The sequence below is a fragment of the Chiloscyllium plagiosum genome, unplaced genomic scaffold (genome assembly GCF_037043375.1).
Source record: "Chiloscyllium plagiosum isolate Xiang-an unplaced genomic scaffold, Cpla_swu_hap1 HiC_scaffold_2, whole genome shotgun sequence".
Classification (NCBI taxonomy): Eukaryota; Metazoa; Chordata; class Chondrichthyes; order Orectolobiformes; family Hemiscylliidae; genus Chiloscyllium; species Chiloscyllium plagiosum.
Genome location: NW_028270140.1, coordinates 73,833,916 through 73,860,729, shown reverse-complemented (window position 1 = coordinate 73,860,729; position 26,814 = coordinate 73,833,916). Strand labels below are relative to the sequence as shown.

Sequence of the window (26,814 nt, the reverse complement as noted above, 5' to 3'; positions counted from 1 at the left end):
TGATGGTGTAGCCTGCTTTCTATGTATATGCTCGAGTTTCCAAGTGTTGGTGATGTCATTTCCTGTGGTGACACAATTTCCTATGGTGATGTCATTTCCTCTTCTTTTCCTCAGGAGGTGGTAAATGGGATCTAAGTCAATGTATTTGATGATAGAGTTCTAGTTGGAATGCCATGCTTCTAGGAATTCTCGTGCATGTCTCTGTTTGGCTTTCCCTAGGATGGATGTGTTGTCCCAGTCGAAGTGGTGTCCTTCATCATCCGTAAGTAAGGATACTAGTGAGAGTGGGTCATGGTGCTTTGTGGCTAGGTTTCTGCCTGTTTGTTACAGTTCTTGCAAGGTATTATGTAAATGACATTAGTTTGCTTGTTGTCTGCATAGGGTATTTTAGTGTGTTGGTGGGTTTGTGGGCTGCCACGATGCCAACGGGTCCAAGTACTGAGTACTATCAACAAACACATTGACTTGGATCCCATTTACCATCCCCTGAGAAAAAGAACAGGAAATGACATCACCAACCCGAGGAAACTCAAACATATTTTAAAACGTGGGCTACGTCACCAGTGCTTCATTCGTAGGCTCACTGAAGATGCTACCTCGTATGGTGACGAAACATCTGAAAACGAATCTTCCAGCTCAGCCAGCAAACCTACATCCAGAACCTCAACCTGAGCTATAAATCTTCTCAAAACTCGCTCAACTATGACTTTCAAATGTTTTTGTTTCTTACCAGAGACAGAGGAATAACATTCACAGAGAAAGATTGAGGGAATTTTGATGAAAGAGGTTTGTAATCAAAACATAACTTGACCTGTTCTCTGTGCTTCCTGCTGCATCCTCTTTCTAATGATTAAGCAACTGGTTAAACCAATTGCCATCAGCACTGCCAAATTATGCGCTGCATGGCAGCAGAGACATCAGCCAGGATGATCCTCCTTCTAGCTTCAATGACAGGTTCTCTCACGACTGCCCTAGCTGCTCCTCCAAATCATAGATTCTGTCGCCAGAGAGAGAGGAAGGAACTCAGACTTGTTATAACAAGAGTTTTTATTTAACGATAATCATTTTAAAGCACAAATCATTCTAAATATTAAACATTATAACACCACATTTTTTCTTGCCAATCAAAATATTTTAAATTAAAAATGTTTTCTATTCAAGTCTAGCTTCACTAAATACAATCCAAAAGAGTCCAAGTATCAAAAACTCAACATTTCCAATTTTGAGGTTTCCAACATTATCAGAAAAAGTCAATTATTTCATTGGAATATCACAGGTTCATAAGGTCATAGCCAAGTCACATGTTTAACGAATCATCTTCCTACAAACGTTAATGCTATGGCCAATTCTCTATATTGCCTATGCTCCTCTTAATACAATTTATGGTAGTGCTTATGAACACTGTAGGGTTTCTCCAGATGACCCACTGCCAGAACCTGTATTTGTCACCTCAACCAGTATGCATTTCTTGGAAAAGGTTTGTTTCAAGTGGTTCACTCCCACCAATCCTTTTATGTTTTCAACAAAAGCAGTGATTCATGATATAGGATATACCACTATACAGTGCTGATATAAGGGGAATGAATGCTCTTAAATAACAAGCTTCATTGCATGATGCAATAAGTACAATTATATTTGATCAGTTATAATGACTAGGACCTCAGGGAGATGGTATAGATACATCTGTCCCCTTCAAAAGCTTCAGTAGAATTTCTTCTCTGCCCAAAGATTGTGCTGCATTAGCTTAATAGGTGGAGCCAATGTAACATGAACATTAACTCTTTTCCGTGCCACCAAACTTTCTCCCCCCTCCCACAAATATATAATGGGTTAATTATGTTACTTTTATCACAACACCATCGCATCCTTAGTCACTGACTGCACAATTGAAGGTGATCTGGATATTTCACACTTTTCTCAGAATGCATCCTCTTTGGACTTGAAAGAATAACAGGTCTCTTCTTTGGGGGTTGTTCACTCTGATTCTGATGTGGTGAAGGACATTGTTGGTTATAACCTTATGTAGAGAATTCTTAATCTCGGAGGTTCCTTTGCAGGGAACACTTCCTATAATTTGGGTAGTTAATCCATATCACCATGTGAGGAATCTTTAACCTCATGAATGTCCACAATGGAAAATAACTCTTCTGTTGAAACAAGTAATTTCTTCTTGATAGTACCCTCGATTTTTGGATTAAGCAATTACTTTCTAACTCTAAGAGATCTCTTTTTGCATTATCCTGAATGCTCAAACATGGTAATTTCTTCTTCACAACTTCCGAGATCTGTGGACATTGGTCCGACTCCAATACAGTTGTATGCAGCTCATTTGATGATCAGTCTATGCCATCACCAAATACAAGAAAGATAACTCAAGTGGATTTTCACACTCTGTCATCTTACTAAAAAAATCCTGCTCACTCAGCACTACTTGAATTACGAGCATCAAAGTGTCTTGATGTTAATCAATGGATAAGCTCAAAGTGGGTTTTGTTAATTCTTGAACTCAGTATCTGCACCTTCTCACGTTTTGTTCAGTTTCAACTTATGATCACTCTTCAATGATGACAGGAGCAATCTCCAGACTTGACAATCCTAAGTAACTGCACGATACAAAATGAGATATGAGATCTTCAACCTTTTAAAATTTGTGGCTCGCACACCACTGACTGATCCCTGGCTGTACATGTGGCAATGCCCAAGTGTCACTGGTTCATCCTTTGCAACAACTCCACAAAGGGAAGCCAAAATAACTACTTCCTGGTCATATTCTGGTAGGTTGCCCATTTTTTCCAAAGTATTGCTTGTACTCAAAATACTTGTTCTCAATCAACTCACCAGGCTTTTGTCATAGTCCTATACTTCTGACAGCTATGCCACCTATGTCACGTAGGCTCAGGTTACATCTTCTTCAGCAACAGTAACTGGTCTTTATCAAACTTAAATTGAACAGGTTGCACAGGTGGAACCAATTCCACGAATCCCAGATCATTTGGTTCACCAATATCCCCTATTTTCTCTCTTTTGGTTATCTTTTCTAAAAGAGACTGCTGTACTATATGGAGTTCTTTTGAATGCATGACCTCCTCCTTTTCTGCCACTTTGTAATTATGTTGCATGCCTGCACTTTATGCTCAATTTTGAAGCAATGTTGTCTCCATGAAACTTAACCTTACACTCAGTATGGTCCTGCTTCAAATTGAATCTGTTAGAAAGAATCGTATCTTCCTTATATTTCTGTAATTACGTCTATTGTTACTGGGTTTTCTCTTCTAGGTTGTTGATGCATTTCAGACGGAGTTTGTTGACTTATTCCTGAGTAAAGAGAACAACTTCCTGACTTTTACTGTCTAAAACACTAAGCTAAAGAGACAATCAATTGCGACACTAATTGATGGTTGTGCTTTTAGCCAAAACCACCATTAGGTGAAATGTTGTGCATGTGAAAAATGAGATGTCATGTTTAAAGTTAAGCAATATGATTAGAAGTAAAATTAAAGTCACCACAGCAAACAAAAGTACATTTGGGAGGATGCTTGAAAGTAGCCTGTGTTTGGAACTTTGTATTCTGTGTTTTAATAGACCCAATTAACATCGCTGTCATCATTAGATTAACAAATCGAGATTAAAGTCCATCAGTTTTACAGAGATAATTACCTTAAGATAGACAAAGCCAACCAGTTTGAAACTGTTTAAAAATGTTTTCAGAAAGTACATCAAGTCTTCACCAGTCTGCATTTCATGAATGGCATGATGCCACTGGTACAACTGCATGTGTGCAAATGGATCATGGTTACAAATACTCCTACTGAAAACAGAGCTTAAATACAAATAGTAATACAAATACAAATCCTTTTAAATCTTTAAAATGGCCAGAAATTATTTCTTCTGCTTGATTTCAGATCAAAAAGTTATGTTCTGATGTCTCCCTGGTTCTGCACCCCTTGTGTAATATTTCTTTTCTGGCCCTCTGTTCCTTGCAGCCACACTCCGTAAAAGAGGGAGGCAATGCCATAGTGGTATTTTCAGACTAACGATCCAAAGACACAGGTAATGTTCTGGGGATATGGATTTGAATCCCATAAAATCTGGAATTAGAACTCTGGCAATGACTGTGAAAACATTTTTATTCATCATACAAACCCAACTGGTTCGCGAATGTTTTGGAAATGTAATCTGCAGATCAAAAAGATTTCTTTTTAAAATCATAGATTGTGGATACCTCTTGCTATGTCAACATTTATTGCTCATCTCAAATTGTCCTGGAGAAAGTGGTGGTGATGTGCTGCCTTCATGAATTGCACATCCTTTTGGCTTAGGCCACAGTGGTCTAAGGAAGATAATTCAAGATTTTGAGCCAATGTTAGTTTGCATATTAAAATAAGGTGAATAGAGGTGGTGAGGCAATGGCCCAAGGAAAAATTCGAGGGGTTTGGATCTTGCCAGTTAAGTCCAAAAGCAGAGCAAAGTAGGGAATGCACGAGTTGGAAAAATATTGCATTTTCAGGGAGCTAAGATATGACAAAATAGGGATAGAAAAAACAAGGCTGACTATTTTAAAATTGAGTTTTCAAAGACCAGAAACTATCTCTGGATGATAACATGTGAAAATAAAGCTGGCAACTGGTATCAGCAAAAATATAACCATGAGATTTTTTTCCACAGCTTCCAAGATTGTGTTTTTACACTTGAGCCCTTCATAAAAGTTCTTGAAGTCTAAAGGAACATGCCTGAAAATTTTCAAAACTCACACAAAGAGTCAAATGTACTCCCAGTGGTACTATTTAAAATTTGACCACTTGGGCAATATTCTGCTTTACAAAAACTCCAGTGTAGCACAGTGATCAGTGATCAGCACAGTGCCAGGGACCCGGGCTTGATTCCACCTTTGGTTAACTCACTGTGGAGCTTGCACGTTCGCCTAGTCTTTGTGTGGGTCCTACCAGGTGTTGCAGTTTCTAACCTACAGTGCAAAGATATGCAGGTTGGGTGGCTTGACCATGCTAAATTGTCTATAGTATCCAAGGATGTGCAGGCTAGGTGAATTAGCTATGGTAAATGTGGGGCTATGGGGATAGAGTAGAGTAGAGGGCTTTGTCTGGGTGGGATGGTCTTCACAGGGTTGGTGTAAACTCCATGGGCCAAGTGGCCTCTTTCCACACTGTAGGGATTCTATGATTGCCAAGGAAGAAAATCCCTCATCTCAACAAGGTGCAGTTAAAATTAGTGTGCAAAACAGAATTTAAATGTTGAATAATCTATCTTTAAATGTGCTCAGTATTGAATATTGATTCCACAATGGAAATAACGTTTACTCCAAGTAGATTTAATCCAATGTAAAATCTCTTGGCAGCAACTAAATATATCTGATGGCAGATGTACAATTAACAAATGCACTAGTGCACTATCCCGAGGTAGCAAGCAGAAGGTGGCCCATTGTTACATCATCAATTAAACAATAGCAGGAATCTCGGATATAGGTGCCTGACTGCTTCACCAATAACTTGAGGGCAGGATGACTGGGGGAGAAAGGAGGGAATGGAGTCAAAGGGCACTGACAAATTAAATGAATAATAATGAAGTTATTTATCATTTCCAATGAAAGGTGAATAGAATTGAAAGGTCACTTGTATACGCCTATCAGCTAACATCTTGAATAGAGCTAATGGTTGAAAAAGATGTAAAAAAAAATTATAACTTATTAAATAAAATAACAATGTGAAGTGTGCACCAAAATACATACTTGTCATGAATAAGAATTACTTATTCCATTTAGAAATGTTAATAGTTACAGTGATATGGACTTGAAGAAATTAAAATGGAGGAAAACAGTCACAGTCGTCAAAACACAATTGTTAGATCAAGCATGATCTAAATTGACAGGAGAAAATGATCACATTTAAAAGATTTCTTAGAATCTTTTCCTAAGGCATTACATGGAAAACAATTATGAGAATGAGACACTGCCGAAGAATAGGATGTTGACACAAGTGATAATGATATGGTAGCAGTGGACATTGGATGTTACTAATGTTGGTGCCACAGGGCTCCATCCTACACTAACGTTGCACAGTGGAGGTAGATGACTACAAATGAGAATAATGCACCGAGGGGATGACTAAACAGCATTCATACCTCAGCCAGTATCAAATAAGTTTTAATTTCAACAATGTAAAGCAATGTACAAGTCAATTTTTATAAAGTCCTATGGGTGAAGCAAAACTTGGTAAAGGAGAAAAAAAGACTAGAGGTATTGTTGGGTTCAATTACATCCAGAGCGTTATTTACAATCAAGAATTTTCAAAATTGAGGTATATTACCAAACAGTTCGCATTTAAGCCCCCAGAAATCATGCTGAGCTCATACCAACAGACATTCAGATTGCTTACGAAGTGCATTTAAGAGGAGCTGGTGAAAATTGTGGGTCTAGTAATGTTATTGGAACATAGATTCAAAAACAGCTGTGTCAACTGATGCAATTTTATTCTGATGAATAAATCTTCAAGTAAAAGCCAATGACTACAAAACCATGGTCAGTTTCCTCATTTGGCACACTATTGTCTTTCAGGAGGAAAATGTGCCATCTTTACCTGATATACCCTAAACATATCAAAACAATTACAAAGTGAAAGGGAATTAAAACACAGGGTCAATCTGGCATTGACCATACCCAATAGCATCAACCCAGCAAAGCTGCTCCTTTCAAACATCTATGGTTTGTACCAATACTGGGAGAGCTGTCACCTGTTAAGCAACAACCTGACAGTCATGCTCAGCAAATCATACCAAACAGACAATGACATAAACACCACGATGATTATCTTAGGTTCGTACCATCCCATGGCCGAGTGAAACTCACCAGAGGCGGTGCCACAGTGGTATGCAATCAGACGTTGCCCAGAGTCCTCAGTGATTTCAGACTTCATGAAGTCTCATGACATTAAGTCAAAGATGGGCAAGACCACCTTTGACAATAAATACTCCTTTTTACTGAACACCAATTTTAGAAAGCACCAAAAGATGGCAAGGGTACAGCTGGAATCTGGGTGGGAAACTCCAACTCCATCACCAGCAGCAGCTCATTAGCATAATTTCTGACCAAGTTGACAAAACCCTGAAGGATACTAGATTGGTGAGGATGAAGTAAATAAATTTGTACCATTTTGTTTCCCCCACCAAACTACTTAAAATAACATGGGGCAGCATAGTGGTTTACACTGCTACCTCAGTGGCAGAGACCAGGCTCAATTCCAGCGTTGGGTGACTGTCTCTGTGGAGCTTGTGCAAAATCTGTCTGCGTGGCTTTCCTCCAGGTTTTTCAATTTCTTCCCACAATCCAAAGATCATGTTAGGTGGATTGGCCATGCTAAATCTCCCATAGTGTCCAGGGATGCGTAATCTAGGTGCATTAGCCATTGGAAATGCTGGGTTACAGGGATATTGAGTGAGGGGTGTGTGTGTGTCTGTGTCTCTCTCTCTCTTTGGAGGGTTGGTGTGAACTTCATGGGTTGAATGGTCTGCTTCCACACTAACGGGATTTTACAATTCTACACCTATCTTGACATGGTACCAACAGTGACCACCACACAGTCCTCGTGAAGATGAAGCCCCGATTTTAGACTGAGATAGTCTCAATAAATGTGGTGTAGCATTACCACACTAAATGGGATAGATTTCAAACAGACCAAGCTAATAAAAACTGGACATGAATGGTGGTAGACAACTAAGGCCACTGTTGAAATATTGCGTGCAATTCTGGTCTCCTTCCTATCGGAAAGATGTTGTGAAACATGAAGGACAAGGGGGCTCCACAAATACTCTCATCCTTCAACGACAGCGGAGCCCAGTGGGTCTGTGCAATAAACATGGTTGCAACCTTTGCATCCAGCTTAAGCCCCATGTCAAATGGACGATCCATCTCTGCCTCCTCCTGAGGTCCCCAGCATCACAGATAAGAGTCCACAACAAAATGTGAGACCAGTAAATATAGTAGATTTGCTTCTCTGAAAATATTAAATCAAATGGTCATCTTCACCCATCATTATTTTGAGATACCATGATCTGAAGTTACCATGATGTCAAAACAAATATTAAGCTAATTAAACATAGCGTGCTGCAAACTGCACCTGGAGCATAGTAAAATAATATTCAAATTTTGCTCTTGCTTTGTGAAATCCAAAAGATTATCTATACTATAAATACATGCTACAGTGTAGAACATTTTAAGTGTATTACCTTTGCTCCTGTGTACAATAATGTACCAATGACTTAGAATCAGAGTCATAGAAATGTACAGCATGGAAACAGACACTTCAGACCAACCTGTCCAACCAGATATCTCAATCCAATCTAGTCCCACCTGCCAGCATCCGGCCCATATCCCTCCAAATCCTTCCTATTCATATACCCATCCAAATGCCTCTTCAATGTTGGAATTGTACCAGCCTGTGTGTGAAAATGTTGCCCCTTAGGTCTCTTTTATATCTTTCCCCTCACCCTAAACCTATGCCCTCTAGTTCTGGACCCCCCCCCCTCCGCCACCCCAAGGAAAAGACTTTGTCTATTTACGCTATCCATGCTACTCAATTTTGTAAACTTCTATAAGGTCACCCTCAGCCTCCGACGCTCCAGGGATAATAGCCCCAGCCTGTTCAGCCTCTCCCTATAGCTCAAATCCTCCAACCCTGGCAACATCCTTGTAAATCTTTTAGGAACCCTTTCATGTTTCACAACATCTTTCCAATAGGAAGGAGACCAGAATTGCACGCAATATTTCAACAGTGGCCTAACCAATGTCCTGTACAGCCGCAACATGATCTCCCAACTCCTGTACTCAATACAGTGACCAATAAATGAAAGCATACCAAATGCCGCCTTCACTATCCTATCTACCTGTGACTCCACTTTCAAGGAGCTATGAACCTGTACTCCAAGGTCTCTTTGTTCAGCCACACTCCCTAGGACCTTACCATTAAGTGTATAAGTCCTGCTAAGATTTTATTTCCCAAAATGCAGCACCTCACATTTATCTGAATTAAACTCCATCCGTCACTTCTCTACCCATTGGACCATCTGGTCAAGATCCTGTTGGAAACTGAGGTAACCCTCTTCACTGTCCACTACACCTCCAATTTTGGTGTCATTTGCAAACTTACTAACTGTACCTCTTATGCTCACATCCAAATCATTTATGTAAATGACAAAAAGTAGAGGACCCAGCACTGATCCTTGTGGCACTCCACTGGTCACAGGCCTCCAATCTGAAAAACAACCCTCCACCACTACCCTCTGTCTTCTACCGTTGAGCCAGTTCTGTGTCCAAATGGCTAGTTCTCCCGATATTCCGAGAGATGTAACCTTGCTAATCAGTCTCCCATGGGGAACCTTGTCAAACACCTTAGTGAAGTCCATATAGATCACATCTACTGCTCTGCCCTCATCAATCCTCTTTGTTACTTCCTCAAAAATTTCAATCAAGTTTGGGAGACATGATTTCCCATGCACAAAGCCATGTTGACTATCCCTAATCAGTCCTTAGCTTTCCAAATACATGTACATCCTGTCCCTCAGGATTCCCTCCAACAACTTGCCCACCACCAACAAGAGGCTCACTAGTCTATAGTTGCCTGGCTTGTCCTTACCCACCCTTCTTAAACAGTGGCACGTTAGCCAACCTCCAGTCTTCCAGCACCTCACCTGTGACTATCGATGATACAAATATCTCAGCAAAAGGCCCAGCAATCACTTCTCTAGCTTCCCACAGAGTTCTAGGGTACACCAGATCCGGTCCTGGGGATTTATCCACCTTTAACCGTTTCAAGACATCCAGCACTTCCTCCTCTGTAATCTGGACATTTTGCAAGGTGTCGCCATCTATTTCCCTACAGTCTATATCTTCCATGTCCTTTTCCACAGTAAACACTGATGCAAAATATTCATTTAGTATATCCCCCATTTTCTGCAGCTCCACACAAGGGCCACCTTGCTGATCTTTGAGGGGCCCTATTCTCTCCTAGTTACCCTTTAGTCATTAATGTATTAGTAAAAGACCTCTGGATTCTCCTTAATTCTATTTGCCAACGCTATCTCATGTCCCCTTTTTGCCCTCCTAATTTCCCTCTTAAGTATACTCCTACTGCCTTTATACTCTAAGGATTCACTCGATCTATCCTTCCTGTAGCAGTTGTATCCTGGAACATTAAGCTGCCAGTCCTGCCCATCCCTGAGCCATGTTCTGTAATTGCTATGATATCCCAGTCCCATGTTCCTAACCATGCCCGGAGTTCATCTGCCTTCTCTGTTCGGCACTGAAATAAATGCAGTTTAATTTATTAGTCCTACCTTGTCTCTGCCTGCCCTGTTTGACTCACTTCTGTTCTCAACTGTATCAGCCTCAGATTGATCTCCTCCTTCACTATCTCCCTGGGTCCCACCCCCACACCTTACTAGTTTAAATCCTCCTGAGCAGCTCTCGCAAATTTCTCTGCCAGTATATTAGACCTCTTCCAATCCGTCCTTCTTGTACAGGTCACTTCTACCCCAAAAGAGATTCCAATGATCCAAAAATGTGAATCCTTCTCCCGTACACCAGCTCTCAGCCATGCATTCATCTGCTCTATCCTCCTATTCCTGCCCTCACTAGCTCGTAGCACCGGGAGTAATCCAGATATTACTACTCTCGAGGACCTCCTTTTTAAATTCCTGCCTAACTCTCTGTAATCTCCTTTCAGATTCTCAACCTTTTCCCTTCATCTGTCGTTGGTTCCAATGTGGACAATGGCCTCTTGCCGGCCCCTCTTCCCAGTGAGAAGATTCTGCATCCTCTCTGAGACATCCTTAATCCTGGCACCAGAGAAGCAACACATCATTCTGCTTTTTCGCTGCTGGCCACAGAAACGTCTGTCTGTACCTCGGACTAGAGAATCCCCTAACACAATTGAATTCTTGCAACCCGACATACCCCTCATTGCATTAGAGCCAGTCTCAGTACTAGAAACTTGGCTGTTCGTGCTACGTTCCCCTGAGAATCCATTACCCCTACATTTTTGAAAACTGCATATTGTTTGAAATGGGTATATCCACAAAGGCCTCCTGCACTAGCTGCCTACCTCTCTTACCTTTCCTGGAGTTAACCCATCTATGTGACTGTATCTGAGTCTTTCCCCCTACCTATAACTGCCATCCATAATATCACATACTGTTGTTGTTGCAAATTCCTCATTGTTACTAACTGTCTCTCCAACTGATCATTTCGATCTGATAAGATTCTCAACCAACAGCATTTATGGCAAATTCTCTTTAACCTCCCACATCTGACAAGAAGTGCATATCACACTACTAAAGGCCATGTTTGCTTCTTTACAATTTACAGACCCAGAAAATAACAGTCTTATTCCTCTACAAACACTGCCCCAGGTTAAATTAATAGTTATGACTTATATTTTAAGTTTAATCAAGAGATGTATCTCCAAAAACATAATCAAGAAAGAACCCACACTACTCAGCACTGCAGACTTTCTGTAGGTCACACTTAAAACAACACATTTATCTGCTTCTGTGCTGTGAACTTCACCTAACGGTTCCTCCAAGATCAGTTGTAAATTTCGCTGTTTGTTAATTTTCCCAGATGCACTCTAATGTCCAGCGATACATGAATTCAAACAGCAAAGGCAGTGTCAGTTTCTTTCTCTCTCTCTCTCCTGAACTGACCTCACCATGTGCTTCCTTTGTCTGTTCTTCTCCCTTTTAAAACTGCTATTGTTTTGACTTTTTTTTCCCCAAAAGTTTCAAAACAATGCAACAGCATATGAAACATTAACTGCTGCTCCTGGAATTCAAGGAAACCACCTCCAGCACCTAAAATACCTAAAAAAAAAAGGAGCAGCTGCAATAGCCAGAAATTTTTCACGTCCTCCATCTTGGATTACCCAGAATCCTTTTTTAAAATGAAAAAAACTTAAGATCTCTATTTAGTCGTTGGTTTGGAATGTTAATAATTATATTTAAATATGCTCATCTGCAATAAGATCAAAGAGAGTAAAAAAACTGCAAAAACAGTCTCATTTCACACTGGAAAATATTCAGAGCATAGCAAATCAGTAACTTCTTTCCTTTGGAACATTTTAGACTGAGCTTAGTCATGGAGAGAAAAAAAGTGAACATTTGATTTCAATAGGACTTGTCTTTGCAATGAAAGCTCTTGGATTTAAGCATTAACTGTGTTTCTCTCTCAACATATGCTGTCAGATCAGCTGAGTTACTTCAACACTTTATTTCAGATTTCTAGCACCTGTAGTACCTTATTTTAACCTATTTGCATTTTTGAAAACTACCCCTCACTAATTAGGCTTTCAATCTGTATCAGAACTTATTGTATTCATTCTCTAGAGTATAGGTGTTGATGGGAAGATGAATAGTTATTATTACCTAGTACAATCAGTAGACGGCCCAACCATTTAGCCCAACTGGGTCGGGGCGTTTATGTTTAACAAGCATCTTCTCAAAGCATCTCAGCTTATCAACATATCACAATGTTAACTCCTGTACCCTTACTTCTCCTCCAGATGGAAGTGTTCAGGCATTTGGAAGGCACTGTTCTAAGGAACCTAGGTACAGAGGAACCTCGACTATCTGAATACTAATTATCCGAAAATCGGATTATCCAAAGGAGATCTTGAGGTCCCAATACAAACATTACAAAGACTTGTTTCCAACACTGATCGCGTCTTTTGATTACAGTGATTAAACAGGCACCGTCTCCAAATGACTGACCTCCCGTCCTCTCTCTCTCCCCACACGCTTTCCCTGGAGTTCTATAGAGGGGTGTATCTTAAATCCCCCTTCCCCAGATAATCTGACTAATATTGTCCTGTAAAGGACAAAGGTGGAACCTATCAAAAAGTTGCAGTGAAAACTTGTGCGCATGTGCGTGGTGGTGTGTGCGTGTGCTATTTGGAGACTTACCCCACAAAGGCAACTGCAGCAGCAGTCTTATTGATGGTCTCCAGTCTGGCTGCCCGGAGAGGGGGCGGGGTTGTGGGGACGGGCGTCGGGCGGGGTTGTGGGGACAGGGCGGTGTCGAACGGGGTTGTGGGGTCAGGCGGGGGGGCGGTGTCAGACGAAGTTGTGGGGGCAGGCGGGGGGGGGCGGTGTCAGACGGGGTTGTGGGGGCAGGCGGGGGGACGGTGTCGGACGGGGTTGTGGGGGCAGCGGTATTGAACGGGGTTGTGGGGGCAGGCAGGGGTGCGGTGTCGGACGGGGTTGTGGGGGCAGGGGGGGCCGCTTCTCGTGCGTGGTGTGGTGCTGCTGCTGCTAGTTTCCTGAACAGGGAGCAGACTTTAAACCGAGCCCCAGAGGAACAATATTTAATTGATTAACTGAATAATCAATTTTCTGAATGAAATAGTGCCCACCCATCTCGTTCGGATAATCGAGGCTGCCCATATATTTCTGCACTGCATCAGTGAATGTCAGTGATGGAGCTCACAGTGGTAGCTGAGCAGCAATCAAGTGAGCTTCTTTGTTCCATATGTCAATGAGTGGAATGTTTTTGGATCTACAACCAGTTAAAAGGAGTGCATTCCATCGAAGTCCTGACTTGTGCATTGTAGGTAATGAACTGGCTAAGGGAATTAGGAGGACAATTACTCCCTGCAGGATTCTTCGCATCTGACAGGGAGGGAACTGAGCTGTCGAAGATTGGTATCTGTGATGCTGGGGACCTCAGAAGGAGGTCCAATTGGATTGTACATACAGCAGTTCTGGCTGAAGATGCTTCGAATTGCCTCAGCCTTGTTGTTTTGCATCCATCAGGAATTCCTTACTTAAGTACATACTTAATTTGTTTATTGATGCTGTTTACGTTCTACCAGGTCCTGACCTCATTTTTAACCACGTTTGGATCAAGTTTGCAGAGCTGAACTCAATGAAAAATGAAAGCAACTACGTGACATCAAGTCAGCATTTGACTAAGTATGGTGTCAAGGTGCACTAACAAAATTAGTGTGAAATGAGAAAACGTATTGCTGGCTTGAGCAATTCCTAACATAAAGGAAAATCATTGAGCTGTTTGAAGGTAAATCATTGTCAGCCACAGGATCTTCCAAACCCACAAACACTTCGACATTGAAGGTCAAAGGCAGCAGATATGTGGGATTGTTTTCACCTGCACGTACCCTTCCAACATACTCACCATTCTGATTTGGAAACATATTGCCATTCCTTCACTGTCATGGTGTCAAAATCCTTGAATTTCCTCCCGAATAGGATTATGGGGTCAATGTACAGCATGTGGACTGCAGCAGTTTAAGGAGGCAGTTCACTATCTTCCCAAGAGCAACTGGGAGTCATGGGCATCGCTGGACAGCCAGCGATGCTCACGAATCCCATGAATGAATTTAAAAAAGGCATGGCTGCAGGAATATCTCGTGGTAGCATCTCAGCCATCTGCAGCTGCTGCTTCAATGACCTTCCATCGTCAGACTAAAAATGGGGGATGCCTGACACTGTACAATTTCAACACTATTCACAACTGCGCAGATACTGAAGCAGTCTATGCCCAAATGCAGCAAGTCCTGGACATTTTATTCAGGAACCATTAATGTTCAAATGTAAAATATTCAAGTGCCATATATTAAACAGAATGAAATGCACCCTGGGATGTAATGTTGAAGATGCTACATAAGTGTAAAGTTTCAACATAAAAAATCAAAACAGACCACTGAGTATCATTTGAACCCAAACAGATCCATGCTCACCAGTTAATAACAACGCTCTGTTTTTAATTGATCCTCATTCTTCACGTCTTCTTACATATAATTTTAAAACCATGTGTATTACGCAAGATATTTTTATGCAAGTAAAACCAATATAAACAAAACAGTAGTGTACTACAGTTCTTTTCAGAAATTAAAATATAAATGATAAGAGATTGCACATTAATTACCTTACAAATTGTATTAAAAGTAGAAAATCATTCAAGAAATTACTTATTGTTAGGGTTGCATAACACCCATATCAATTAACAAGAAACCAGATCGCTCAATGTAACTATAGTTCAAGAAATGTAAATATTTTTCACTAATGTCAACAGCAACAAGTAGCATACATTATTTCTGCTACTGATCCTAACTATTGAAACCACACAAAGTGAGTCAGCAGCATTTCTCCAGCATGCTGCTTTTGGCATTTACTACCCAAGACTAAAATGTTATTTCACACCCAAAGTGCTAACCATCAAAATTAATTTCCTGTATTTTTCACTCAGTTCTGTCAAATACTCATTCAACTTCACAGATTTATGGCTCTGCTGCACACTGGATAAAGTCACTAAGCTACCCAGATGCTCTGTTTACAGGCTGATGATTAAAAAAGTGAATGTAAGCAAATGAACGTAGTAGCTTACAGTCAGAGTCATAGAGGTATACAGCATGGAAACAGACCCTTCAGTTCAACGCATCCATGTCGACCAGATATCCTAAATAAATCCAGTCCCATTTGCCAGCATTTGGACATATCCATCTAAATCTTTCCTATTCATACACCTGTCCATGTGCCTTTTAAATGTTGCCATTGTACCAGCCTTAACCACTTCCTCTGGCAGTTCATTGCATGCACGCACTCTTTGCGTTTGGTGAGAATCTTTTTTGCTTTCTTCAACTTGAGGACAAAGAAAATTTACTTTTGATATAATTCAAATCCAGTAGTTGGAAAATTTGGAAAATAATGAAAACAGACAGCAAATGTGTATTTTACATACTTCCCAGTCTTACAAAGTGAGTGAAAATTTCTCCTGCATACTTGGATTGATCACAATATGATTTTTGCTGCACTTAGCCAAAAGAACTTCCAAGCTAGCCAAATACATTAAACGAAAATATGATTTTCTGTCACCATCTTCCAAACCACATGACCGAATTACTCAAGTGCAAGTTGAACACAACTGCCTGGGCACCTTAATTTCCCGCTCTCTCTGCACCTCCATCACAGAGGCATTGAAATGGAGACCAATCCTGTGCACATACAAATAATTAAATTATAGCTTTTCCAGGAAGATGAAAGACAGATTTTTGGTGTCTCAATAAATCAAGACGTATGCAACATGGAAAGAAAAGTGGAGGCTGAAAAGTAATCATTTTATTTAATTATGTAGTAGACTTGATGGGCCATAGGGTGTACTGCTGTTCCTATATCTTCAAAAATGATTGATTGTCCCCTCCTTAACCAGTGTCTCCAAGTGGCGAACATAATCCAAACTTCTCACCACATGACTTCACACCTACAACTACCCTCACCTTTGGGCACCTTACTTTCAACATCACTGTTTTCCCATCTTTTTGGAATGTTGACAAGCAGCTGTTTTTAATGCTGACAAGCAATGTTTGAGGGATTACATTTTAAAATTCTGGAAATCTAAAAACTTTATCCCCAACCAAGAGCATCCCATCACACATTTTGAGATTAGCCAACTGAATACAAAGCTTGAATTAGAATCCTGCTAACTGATTTAGTTCATGAACTGACTAATTTAAACAGTTGACCTACCAGGAGAGCTTCTGATGTTATGTAATCCCTTTCAGGATTTTTAAAATTCTGATCAAAATGCGAAAATCAAATCTCAGCTACATAATCGGGACAGCAGAAAAAAAACTCCTTGCCAAAAGAAATGTGTAATTCAACAAGGCAAAACTACTAGAAATTTGAGCACATTTGCCAGTGCTGCTCTGTCAAAAGATCAAAAACAAATATTCAATTCTCAAAGATAATTTAAAAGACTTAATTTACAGGTGCCATTTAGCTAAACTACTCACAAAGGGGGCGTGTAATAGGACAAAACAGCAAATTACAATCGAAAGGATAACAAAACCTCCAGAGAGAACAAAACTAACTTAATAGACTATAACGAAAAACGAAAGTAATTTTAGAAGTTAGATAACGAAAATCAAGGAAACCATTATGACCCGAAGCATAATCGCCACACCCAGCTTGCTCGTCTAGTTAGTGAAGCTGTGGAGTCAATAAAGATTAAAGAGACCCATGTGATAGATTGACGGTATTGCGATGCAGTTAAACAAAGTAGGGAAGAAACCTAAAGTTAGAAATCTATTCAAAGTGTAGCCCATTCAAGCTCCATTCTCATTAACCCGTCCAGAGTTGAGAGCAAAAAATGATTTCACCAGTTAGTCTAAAATAATTTCAAGGACCACCCCCCCCAAATGAAAAAACGTTGCTAATGGTCACCAGTTTAGATTAAGTAATAGTGACTTCACCGAGACTCAGGACTTTTAAAATAACAGACTTCCGATACAAGTTTAACCAGTCCATTTACCTTCTCGCTCATTTTACTTCCACCTGAGGATCAAGTTACAGGAGCCGACAACAGGCCGCCAACTTTAACAAAGTTCAACCCCGCACGGCGCCTAATAAACCACTCTGTAGGAACGACCACCACCTGCCTTTAAAGTAACCTGCATCATTAAACTCGAGACATTTATGATAACTTTTAAGCTAAATTGGGAGGAGGGAGAAAATGAAAATACAAAAGGGATTCAGGCCTGCATAAAAATATGTTGGAAACTACTGACATGCCGACGCACCGGAAGGTTAATAACATTGACCAAGAAATGAGACTTACAAACAACTTATGACACTAGAATGAAGTATTAATCTACCTCAACAGATCTCGCTTTCAGGTACATAAAGTGACAAATGATAGTTTTCCTGAGTTGAGTTTAACCCATTCAGATACAATGGAAACTAACTAATCAGGAGCTCTCCCCATGTAGCTGAGAATACTTTGTTACTCACCCAGCAGCAGCAGTTTGAGTTCCCTTCGAGCGTCTCTCTTGTCCCTCCTCAGTTGCCTCTCAATTTCGGCATTAATCCGCTGAGACTCTTTATCCTCCTCGGATAGACAGCACCCCGCCATGATGGAGCCCAAACCAATGTCCCTGGGTAAAAGAGGAGCGCCAAGACAGACACCTCACGGATACTCGGTACCGCCACAAGAGCCGTGCTTTAACACCCTCACAGCCACTTCACCATAGCCACGGCATGGAGAACTGCAGAATCACACAATATAAAAAAAAACACAGCTTTGGTTTTTACTTCGTTCCTTTTGAACCTTTTTTTCTCTTGAATCAAAAGTTAACTTCAGTTTAAAGCACTCGTATGAAACATTTGAAAACTGCTGCTAGTAGAGATGTCTGAACTCCAGAGTGGGCGGGAATACGCGAAGAGGGAGGAGAAACAGAACCACTCCAACATAGAGAACAGCGAGCCGGCGGACATGCCTCAGTCTATCAAATGGCAAAGAAAAAAGGCGGTGCGACATGAAGACGAGGGCAAGACTAGTTCAAAACTGTTAGTACGGCTGAAAAATGGCGTTGCTGTAAATCTTTCGCTGGAAACCATTAAGAATTTTTGTTTTCTTTCCATTTAAATACTTTCTAAGATTGTTTTCGTCATACAATGTGCATGTTTCAAAGAGTGCCTTAAATTCAGCTGAGGGCATCAAGAATATGTTTGAATGCCATTGCTCATCCAGCAACATAACGTGCAAAATACCATATATTTGAATTAGTTCAATTTCAAAGTGACAAATCAAATATTTATGTTGTTCTGGATCATTTAATCCCAGCCGCAAAAAAACCCCCATCTTTACAGATGCTGTCTGACTTATTTAGTCCGGTATTTTCTGTTTGTATTACTTATGTAATTAAAGGTGATATATAAATATATCTCCAAGGGTATCACCGGAGCATTATAAACTAATTTAGTAAGTCGATACAGAAATTTAGAATTAGGCGAATGTTATTTAACCCTTCCAGACACTCAATAAAGATCAGATCCTCTACGTTTGTGACCCATAAATCTTGACCTTTAGGTCAGGTGTTTGGTCACAGAGGTAGGTTTGAAGACTCATCTTAACGGGCAAAACAAGCTGGAAGAAACACAAAGTTCTGAGCAGAGGATTTCAGAGCCTGGGATCTCTGAAGCTAAATTGCTGGCCATGTGGCAGCGAATGCTCAAGAGTCTTGAATGAGTGAAGATATCTGAGAACTATGGGGACGGAAAAGGTTTCAAAGATAAAGGAGGATAAGACCGGGGAGAAATTTAAAAACGGAGATAACATTTTTAATAACAAGATGTTGTTGAGCAAAAATAAAGATTGTCACTACTATCACGGAGAGAAACGTGGTGAGAACATGTGCAGGTGAATGTGATTGGAAAATGTAAAGATACTAAGATACCTTCTGAATATAAATAATAAGCATACGTCCACGAATTTCAGAAGCGAAACTTTAAATAAAGACTTAACTAGATTTTAATTATGAAGGCATGATGCACCACACATCCCACTAATTTTAATACTTTCTGTATTTATTTACACTCTGGTGTCTTCATTGGTTTCCAATAATCCATTTGATGCATATCTCATTTGTGCGTTTCATGATTAAACATTTTTATTTGCCAGTACTCTTGCTCCCGTACAAGAAAAAAACTTAGAATTTCTAAGGGTCATTCGACGCGCACATTACATCTGATTTCTCTCCACAGATGCGGTCAGACCTGTTGAGCTTTTCCAGCATTTTCTTTTGTTTTTGTTTAGAATTAAACGCAAGATAATAAATTCGATCTCTGGGAAATATATGGTGTCGTGTTCTTGTTTTCTGACAGGGTCTCGTGAATATCCACTAATTTTCAAATTTCCCACTAATGCAAATTATCACGTCAACCGGTACTTTTTTTATGAAACGTGTAGGCTGTCAAAAGAAACCGATATTCAGTGGAGTTTCTGAATTTAAGTCGCTTTTTAAAATAAGCCAAAAATAATTTCACTTCGCTCAGTAGTCTCTGGGTAATGTGAAGTTTAGATGACAAATGGCATTTTCTCTTCCGAGTGCTGTACGTCTGTTAGACAATCCGTTTTCCAACCTTGAAAGCTCAAGTTAAACCGATTCCATTTATTTTTGTTAAATTAGTGTAGATGGCTTTTTCCTCCTGAATCAGATATTAAAACGAACACAAGTCACCACCTCTTTTGCAGTTGGCGTTAGTTTAAAGGAAGCTTGTTAGCCACTTTGCGAACAAGCTGAATCCCGAATGCGAACGGTGAACAAAGTCGCCATCTGCAATGTTGCTGTTTCTTGTTGCCATTTAGCCTCCAACAGGAGGCGCTCGCGACATCGAAACTCTGCTTCAGGAATGAGATCAGTAACATTATTAATCCGTAAAAACTGAAAATTGGTTAATTCTTAAACAATCGCAGCATTTTTAGTATAATTTTATTAAACATAAGATTTTGAAGAACTGCTGTATGGAAAATATCTACCAGACAATTATGATTTAAACATTCTGGATCTGGTTGCTGGCACGTTCCGGGAGGAATAAGGCCAGCGATTCTATGCTTTGCACATGAGAGCTCCTTCTAAAACTGCATACGATGTTGAATGACAATTAAATTGGAAGAACGACCCAGACATACCAGAATGTACAAAAATAAAGTCGTGTTGTTACCCTAAACGGCTAACTGCAAAATGGTAAAAGACAAAACAAAAGGTACATTCTATTTAAAAGCCGGAAAAAAAACAGTATCAAATAACACGATTGTGCAGCTTCAATTTGTTCCAGCGCCCCCCACCCCCCTTCGGTGAAGCACTGATGCCAACCCTTATATGAACTACAGATTTGTCAGTTTAGCATAAACAGTTCGTGCTTAACGTGACAGATCTTTTCCTGTTGACCTTCTCCTGATGTGTGGAGGCGTACGGATGTTAGGAAAAGCCCTGAAATTCCGAGACGTTTTCCAAATCGGAAGAAATAAAGCGTTATAAATGAGACAATAAATTACGCTCTTATCAGGAGATAAAGGTAAAACAAAAGTGGAAAGCATTATTCATTACGCATATTTTCCTGTGATATATTTGGTAAAGTAACCGGCAGATTTATCCCTTCATTGACATTGGAAATACAATATGAACAATCGAAAGAAGATGAAAGGGGAGATAGCGAGTAACAAGAATGCATTTTGAATGTTTCTAGCCAGATCTGGCTGAATCCTATAGTAATCCTCTGCTAAAACCGTTCGCAATTCCAAGGTCTTTATGGAAATTTAACCCTCAGCTTTTCTAAGGCAAATCTTTGAAATAAAAATAAAGTGCCGGAGAAATTCAGCAGTTATCTGTGGAAAATGTAACAGAGTTACGTCTGATATGACTCTTAGTTAGAGCGAGAGAAGGATGAGATTTATTGGTCATTTATTAGACAATCCAATATCAGTTGCCTCTGTAACACTATGTCATAAATCTGTCTTGCACCAACCAACTTGGCTAAACATACATTAATGTCCCAGCGCCAATGCTAACTTGTTAGTTTCTCTACTTTCTTTCTTATCTCCCTTCACACATCCCCTCCAACATCATGTTGCTCAATGAAGAGATAGGGTAGTATAAGTGATAATATCACAGGACTAGTATCCCAGGTTAATGCTCTGGGGATGTAGGTCTATACTCCACCCAGGCAGCTAGTACAATTTAAATGGAATCATAGAATCCCTACAGTGTGTAAGAATTCCCAATGTTTCTCCAAAGAGCAAGCATCCAGCCCAACCTTGTAACCACAACATTGTTAACCCACCTAACCCACACACCTCTAGACACGACAGGACAATTTAGCATGGCCAATCCACCTGACATACATATTGCTGTATTTTAGGTGGAAACTGGAGCAAACTCATGCAGACATGGGGAGAACATGTAATCTCAGATAGTCACCCAAAGCTGGAATTCAACCCAGGTCCTAAGCACTGCAAGGCAGCAGTGCTAACCATGAGCCACTGTGCAGCCCTACAATTCGGTACATCTGGAATTAATCTTGTAAATTAGATAAATATAATTAGATAAATCTGGGATTTAAAAAAAGTAATCACCAGTCACAAAATCCAATTTGCTTCATTAATGCCCTTGAGAGCAAGAAATCTGGCATCCTAATGTGTGACTCCAAACACACAGTATTGTGGTTAACTTGCAATTTCCCTCCAAAATGGCCTCTCAAACCATTCAGTTTAAGGACAAGTAGGGATGACTAAGTGCTGACCACACCAGTGATGTTAAATTCCATGAGAGAATAAAGAAATAAAATACAGCTTTGCTCCCTCAATCTATTCACACCAAACTCTGACCAAACAAAACCCCAATTCAGATTCCATATTAACTGATAGCGAAGTTCTGTTGTCAACATTCCTCTCCTTGATCCCAACATGCTTGAAAACTAACATTCCCATCTCCAAGCTCACTTTCCTGTCTAAAGCAATTCTATGTCCCTTCCCAAACCAGGTACTTCTTTTTTAGAATTCTGTTTTTGAATCCTTCAAGTCAGATTTCTACTGTGACAAAATCACACTATTCCTTCACTTCCTGTGCCTCCCAACCTGTCAGTTGCATTTCATTTGATCATCCCAAACTTTTCCAACTCTTTGCCAATGTTGTCCATTTACAATATTTGAAAAGTTTATTTTTCTGAGTGTACCTTATGTAATTTTTTTGAAAACATAACTGACTGCAAATTGCAAATGTATTCTGATGAGAAAAGACAAAATTTAATAATTTTATAAGTTGTGGCATAATTAATTTCTCTAAATTGAAACAATCTCAGAATCAGAAGGAAAGCAATTTTAAACAAGCAATTAAAAGTTTATTGCCTCTTATGGCATGTAATTCTTAAATTATTTCTATGCTTTATTTGCCTCTACTCCTATATCTTCCAAAACATAAGCACATTATTGTGAATAAAAATTTCATAGAATTATAAAATGGATACAGCGTGGAAGGAAACCATTTACTCCATCATATTTATACCAGGTCATGGCAACTGCAACTGACTCACCGCCACTCACCTCCCTTTTCTCTACAGCACTGAGTTCATTTGTTTGCTCTTCAGGGCATTATTCAATGGCTTCTTGCAAGCCAATGATTGAAGCTCTCTCTAGCCCATTTTTAGGAAATGCATTCCAGATCCAAAATGCTTGCCAAATTAAAAAAAAGATTTTAAAAATCCTGTGCAGCATTTTTTTTTGCCATCCAGTTTGAATACAGAAATAATTGTTCTGCTTCTCAATTATTTGACTAATGGGATGTTTCTCCCCACCTACTCTTCCAGACCCTCAAGTTTTGAGCACCTCTACAAAGATCTATCAAATTTCATCCCAATCTTCTTGAAGTAGAACAGCACGTCCTGCAACCATACTTGTAAATCATTTCTGTATTCTTTCTAATGTCTTTACATCTTTCCTATGTATGGTGCTAAGAATGGGACAAACCCATGCTTTTGACACTGGTTAAAAATCCAGGATACAGAATGGATTTTTCAGTCTTCACATACACACCAAAAGTGCTTTGCTATTACATTTTCTTTAGAATTGGATCCTTTATTTGATATTTCTTTCCCTCAATCCTCTTCTCAAAATGTATCATTTCACAATTTTGAAGAGTATAACATTTGCAATTCTCTCCAGTCCTCGAGCTGTCACTGTATCTAAGGAGAATTGGAAGCCTCTGAAATTTAAAATCATATTTCCCTCAGTATCCTCAAATGCATCTAATCTGTCCTGTCTTACTAACTGTAAATACAGTCAGTCTTTCTAATACTCTTTTTCAGTCTTTAGCATGTCTAGTATCTCAATTACCAAACTTTTACTTATGATTTTGGAACCATCATCTTCCTTGGTAAAGAACTCATTTAGCACCTCAGTCATGCTCTCTCTTTCATGCATACATTCCCTATTTATAAGATCGTAGAGTATGAACAGAAATAAGCCAATCAACCAAACTACTCTGCTCTATTCCGGCCATTCTTCCATTTCCCACCAATATTATAGTCCTATAAAGGACTCAAATTCCACACTGTATTAGTTATGTCCGACATATGCTTGCTTCCCATTTCTTTTTCCACTTCACCTCTGTACTTTCTATATTCAGCTTGGTTCTCCTGTCATACCATTCTGGTACAGGCAATTACTTTCTGCTCCATTTCATTTTCTATTTATTTTGTCATCTAGCAAACTCTGGTTTGTTTGCTGTTTGGAGTTGTACATCGATTGTACCTATTATCTAATATTTTTAAAGATAGTTCATTGTACTGTTATACTTCTGCCTTTCATCTCTTAGTTCACTTAATTGGATCAGATCTGTTCTCATCTCTTTGAAATTGGACACCCTCAAATAATTATTTTTATTCTGGATTACTAACTTGAACTTGATATCACGATAGTTGGGCCTTTCCAATGGCTGTCCTAAATTTTGTCTCTTCACATTGAACTCATGGATTTTTCCCTGACTTTTTGAAACACATAGAAACTTCAATTTAATTTTTGCATATCTTTAAATACTTTGTTTCCTGACATAAGATCACCTTGAAGACATTACAATTTCAGGCTGAGTGCCACATTTTTCTTGTAATTGCTCAAACCATAACTCTTTACACCAGGGTCATATCTGTGTTTGTAATCGCACTTAAATGTCTCTTGTTTGTCAATATTCAGAATGGACATAGTACTGAAGACATGGTCAGATCTGAGCACTGTGCAGTTAATCTCAATTTATAATTGAGTTATGAATCATCAACAAGCTCAAATGCTAATTTGATTTTCTTCTCAGATGCTGCCAGACCCGCACTTCTAGTTTTTGCTTCAGAATTACATTTTACTGTACAAGAACTGTTTTGCCATTTACTTCAAAATTCAATGAGCTTTAATGAAAACAGAAAATTCTGGAAACACTCAGGTAGGCAGCACATTTAGAGAAAAAGTCAACATTTTAAGTCAATAACCTTTAACCAAAATCATGTTAACTTTGTTGATTTGTAACATGTATTAAGTGGCCATGTTAAGCATGAGATTTGAAAAGATTATTCTTCAGATTTACCTTCAGCTTTTTCTAACCCTATTAACATTATACATGGTGAGTTTTCTTCCCTTCCTATTTGCAGAATTTCATGCATTGGAGTCCTACTGTTCTTTTTATCCTGGAAACATATACTGCAATTCATTTTGTAATTTCTAAACTTACTCCTTCAAATTCATCATCTATACTAATTTGATAGCATCCATAAATTGGATAATGTGCATTAAGTTTTTAAACCTAAGTCTGTACTAGAAGTTAAAGTTATTAACATAAAGGCCCCATTTTTTACAGCCAGAAAGAAAACATACACCACTGCACCTGTTTCAAGTCAACAAAAGAGATGACAGCCATTCATTGGTTTATTTCTATAGCAACACCCTGACTAATCAGTTAAGCTACCTAGTTTAAAATTTAAACAAAGTCTGACTGTTTCTTTTATTCATTCATGGGACGTACGCATTGCTGGCTGGGCCAACCTTTATTGCCCATCCCTAATTGACCTTGAACCGAGTAATCTGTTAGGCCATTTCAAAATTTTCCCATGTGTCTTTTTTCAGCAGTACTCAATTCTATATTGGCAATAACTATCAATAATATAAATACTTTAAGCTCTCCAATCTGGAACATTTATTGTCCATCCTTAATTTCCCTGGAGAAGGTAGTGGTTAGCTACTTTCTTGAACTGATGCAGTCCATATGGTACAAATACATTGAAAGTACTCGTAGCGTCTTCTAGGATTTTGACCCAGTGACAATGAAGGAATGGTGATTTATTTCCAAGTCAGGATGTCAAGTGTCTTTGAGAAGAACTTGCATTGATGATATTTTCATGTATCTACTAGCATTCTCTTTCTAGGTGGTAGCAGGTTGGGTTTGGAAGGTGCTGTCACAGAAGCTTTCTGAATACCACAGTGCATCTTGTAGATAGTACATGCTGCTACCGCTGATCATTAATGGTGAAAGGAATGGATAGGGTGCCAAGCAGAAGGGGAGTATCAACACATTGACTTCAGTGCCTAGTAACTCTGGCATAATGACTGTCAATTCTCTGCTCCTCTCTCTCAACAAGATAATTCCAATAAACAGCTGGGGAATTATTTATAATTATTTATTCTAAGTCCTTCCAGTTTGTTGGCAACTTGTATTTTGTTTGTATCAAAGCAGAAAATTGGAGGAAGGACTAGGAGAAGAGTGTTCAAAACAATTGGTTCACGTGGAGAGTCAACACTTACACACAGGTTGAGCCAAATAGTGCATTGCTTTTTCATAACTGTGTGCAATTACGTTCTCCTTAGTGATTAACTGTTATTGGAGTGCATGTTGTTCATGCTGGTTCTGGCAATGGAAGTAGTTTTTAAAAGTATGTTCTATTTTGTACTCACTCTCAGTTTAAAAGTCAGTTTTGCATATTTTATTACTTTTACCAATGATTAATCTTTTATTATTACAGTACTGAAAGATTTTTTTGACTATTTATTCCTCTACATTGTGCAAATTTGAATATTCATCCCTATAAATCCCTTTTATTTCCTCTTGTAGGATTTAACATTTTTGCAGTAATTCACTTGTAATCTAGTTGTTAATTTAATTAGGGTTACGCTAGTGTAATCTGAGTTTGGTGAGTAAAACTACCCTACACCTACAACAAGGAGAAAGTGAGGACTGCAGATGCTGGAGATCAGAGCTGAAAACGTGTTGCTGGAAAAGCGCAGCAGGTCAGGCAGCATCCAAGGAACAGGAGAATCGACGTTTCGGGCATAAGCCCTTCTTCAGGAATGAGGAAAGTGTATCCAGCAGGTTAAGATAAAAGGTAGGGAGGAGGGACTTGGGGGAGGGGCATTGGAAATGCGATAGGTGGAAGGAGGTCAAGGTGAGGGTGATACGCCGGAGTGGGATGGGAGCGGAGAGGTCAGGA

General features: G+C 39.4%; 1 protein-coding gene across 1 annotated transcript in view; it reads right to left on the bottom strand.

The window, feature by feature from the left end:
• LOC122561122 (guanine nucleotide-binding protein subunit alpha-14) overlaps positions 1-18,552 on the bottom strand; it is a 176,350-nt gene extending 157,798 nt beyond the window's left edge. Inside the window, exon 1 of the mRNA XM_043712573.2 lies at positions 17,806-18,552. Within this exon, the coding sequence (XP_043568508.1) occupies positions 17,806-17,926 (121 nt within the window). The 5' untranslated portion in view covers positions 17,927-18,552. The remainder of the gene's footprint in view (positions 1-17,805) is intronic.
• Between the last annotated feature and the right edge of the window lie 8,262 nt (positions 18,553-26,814).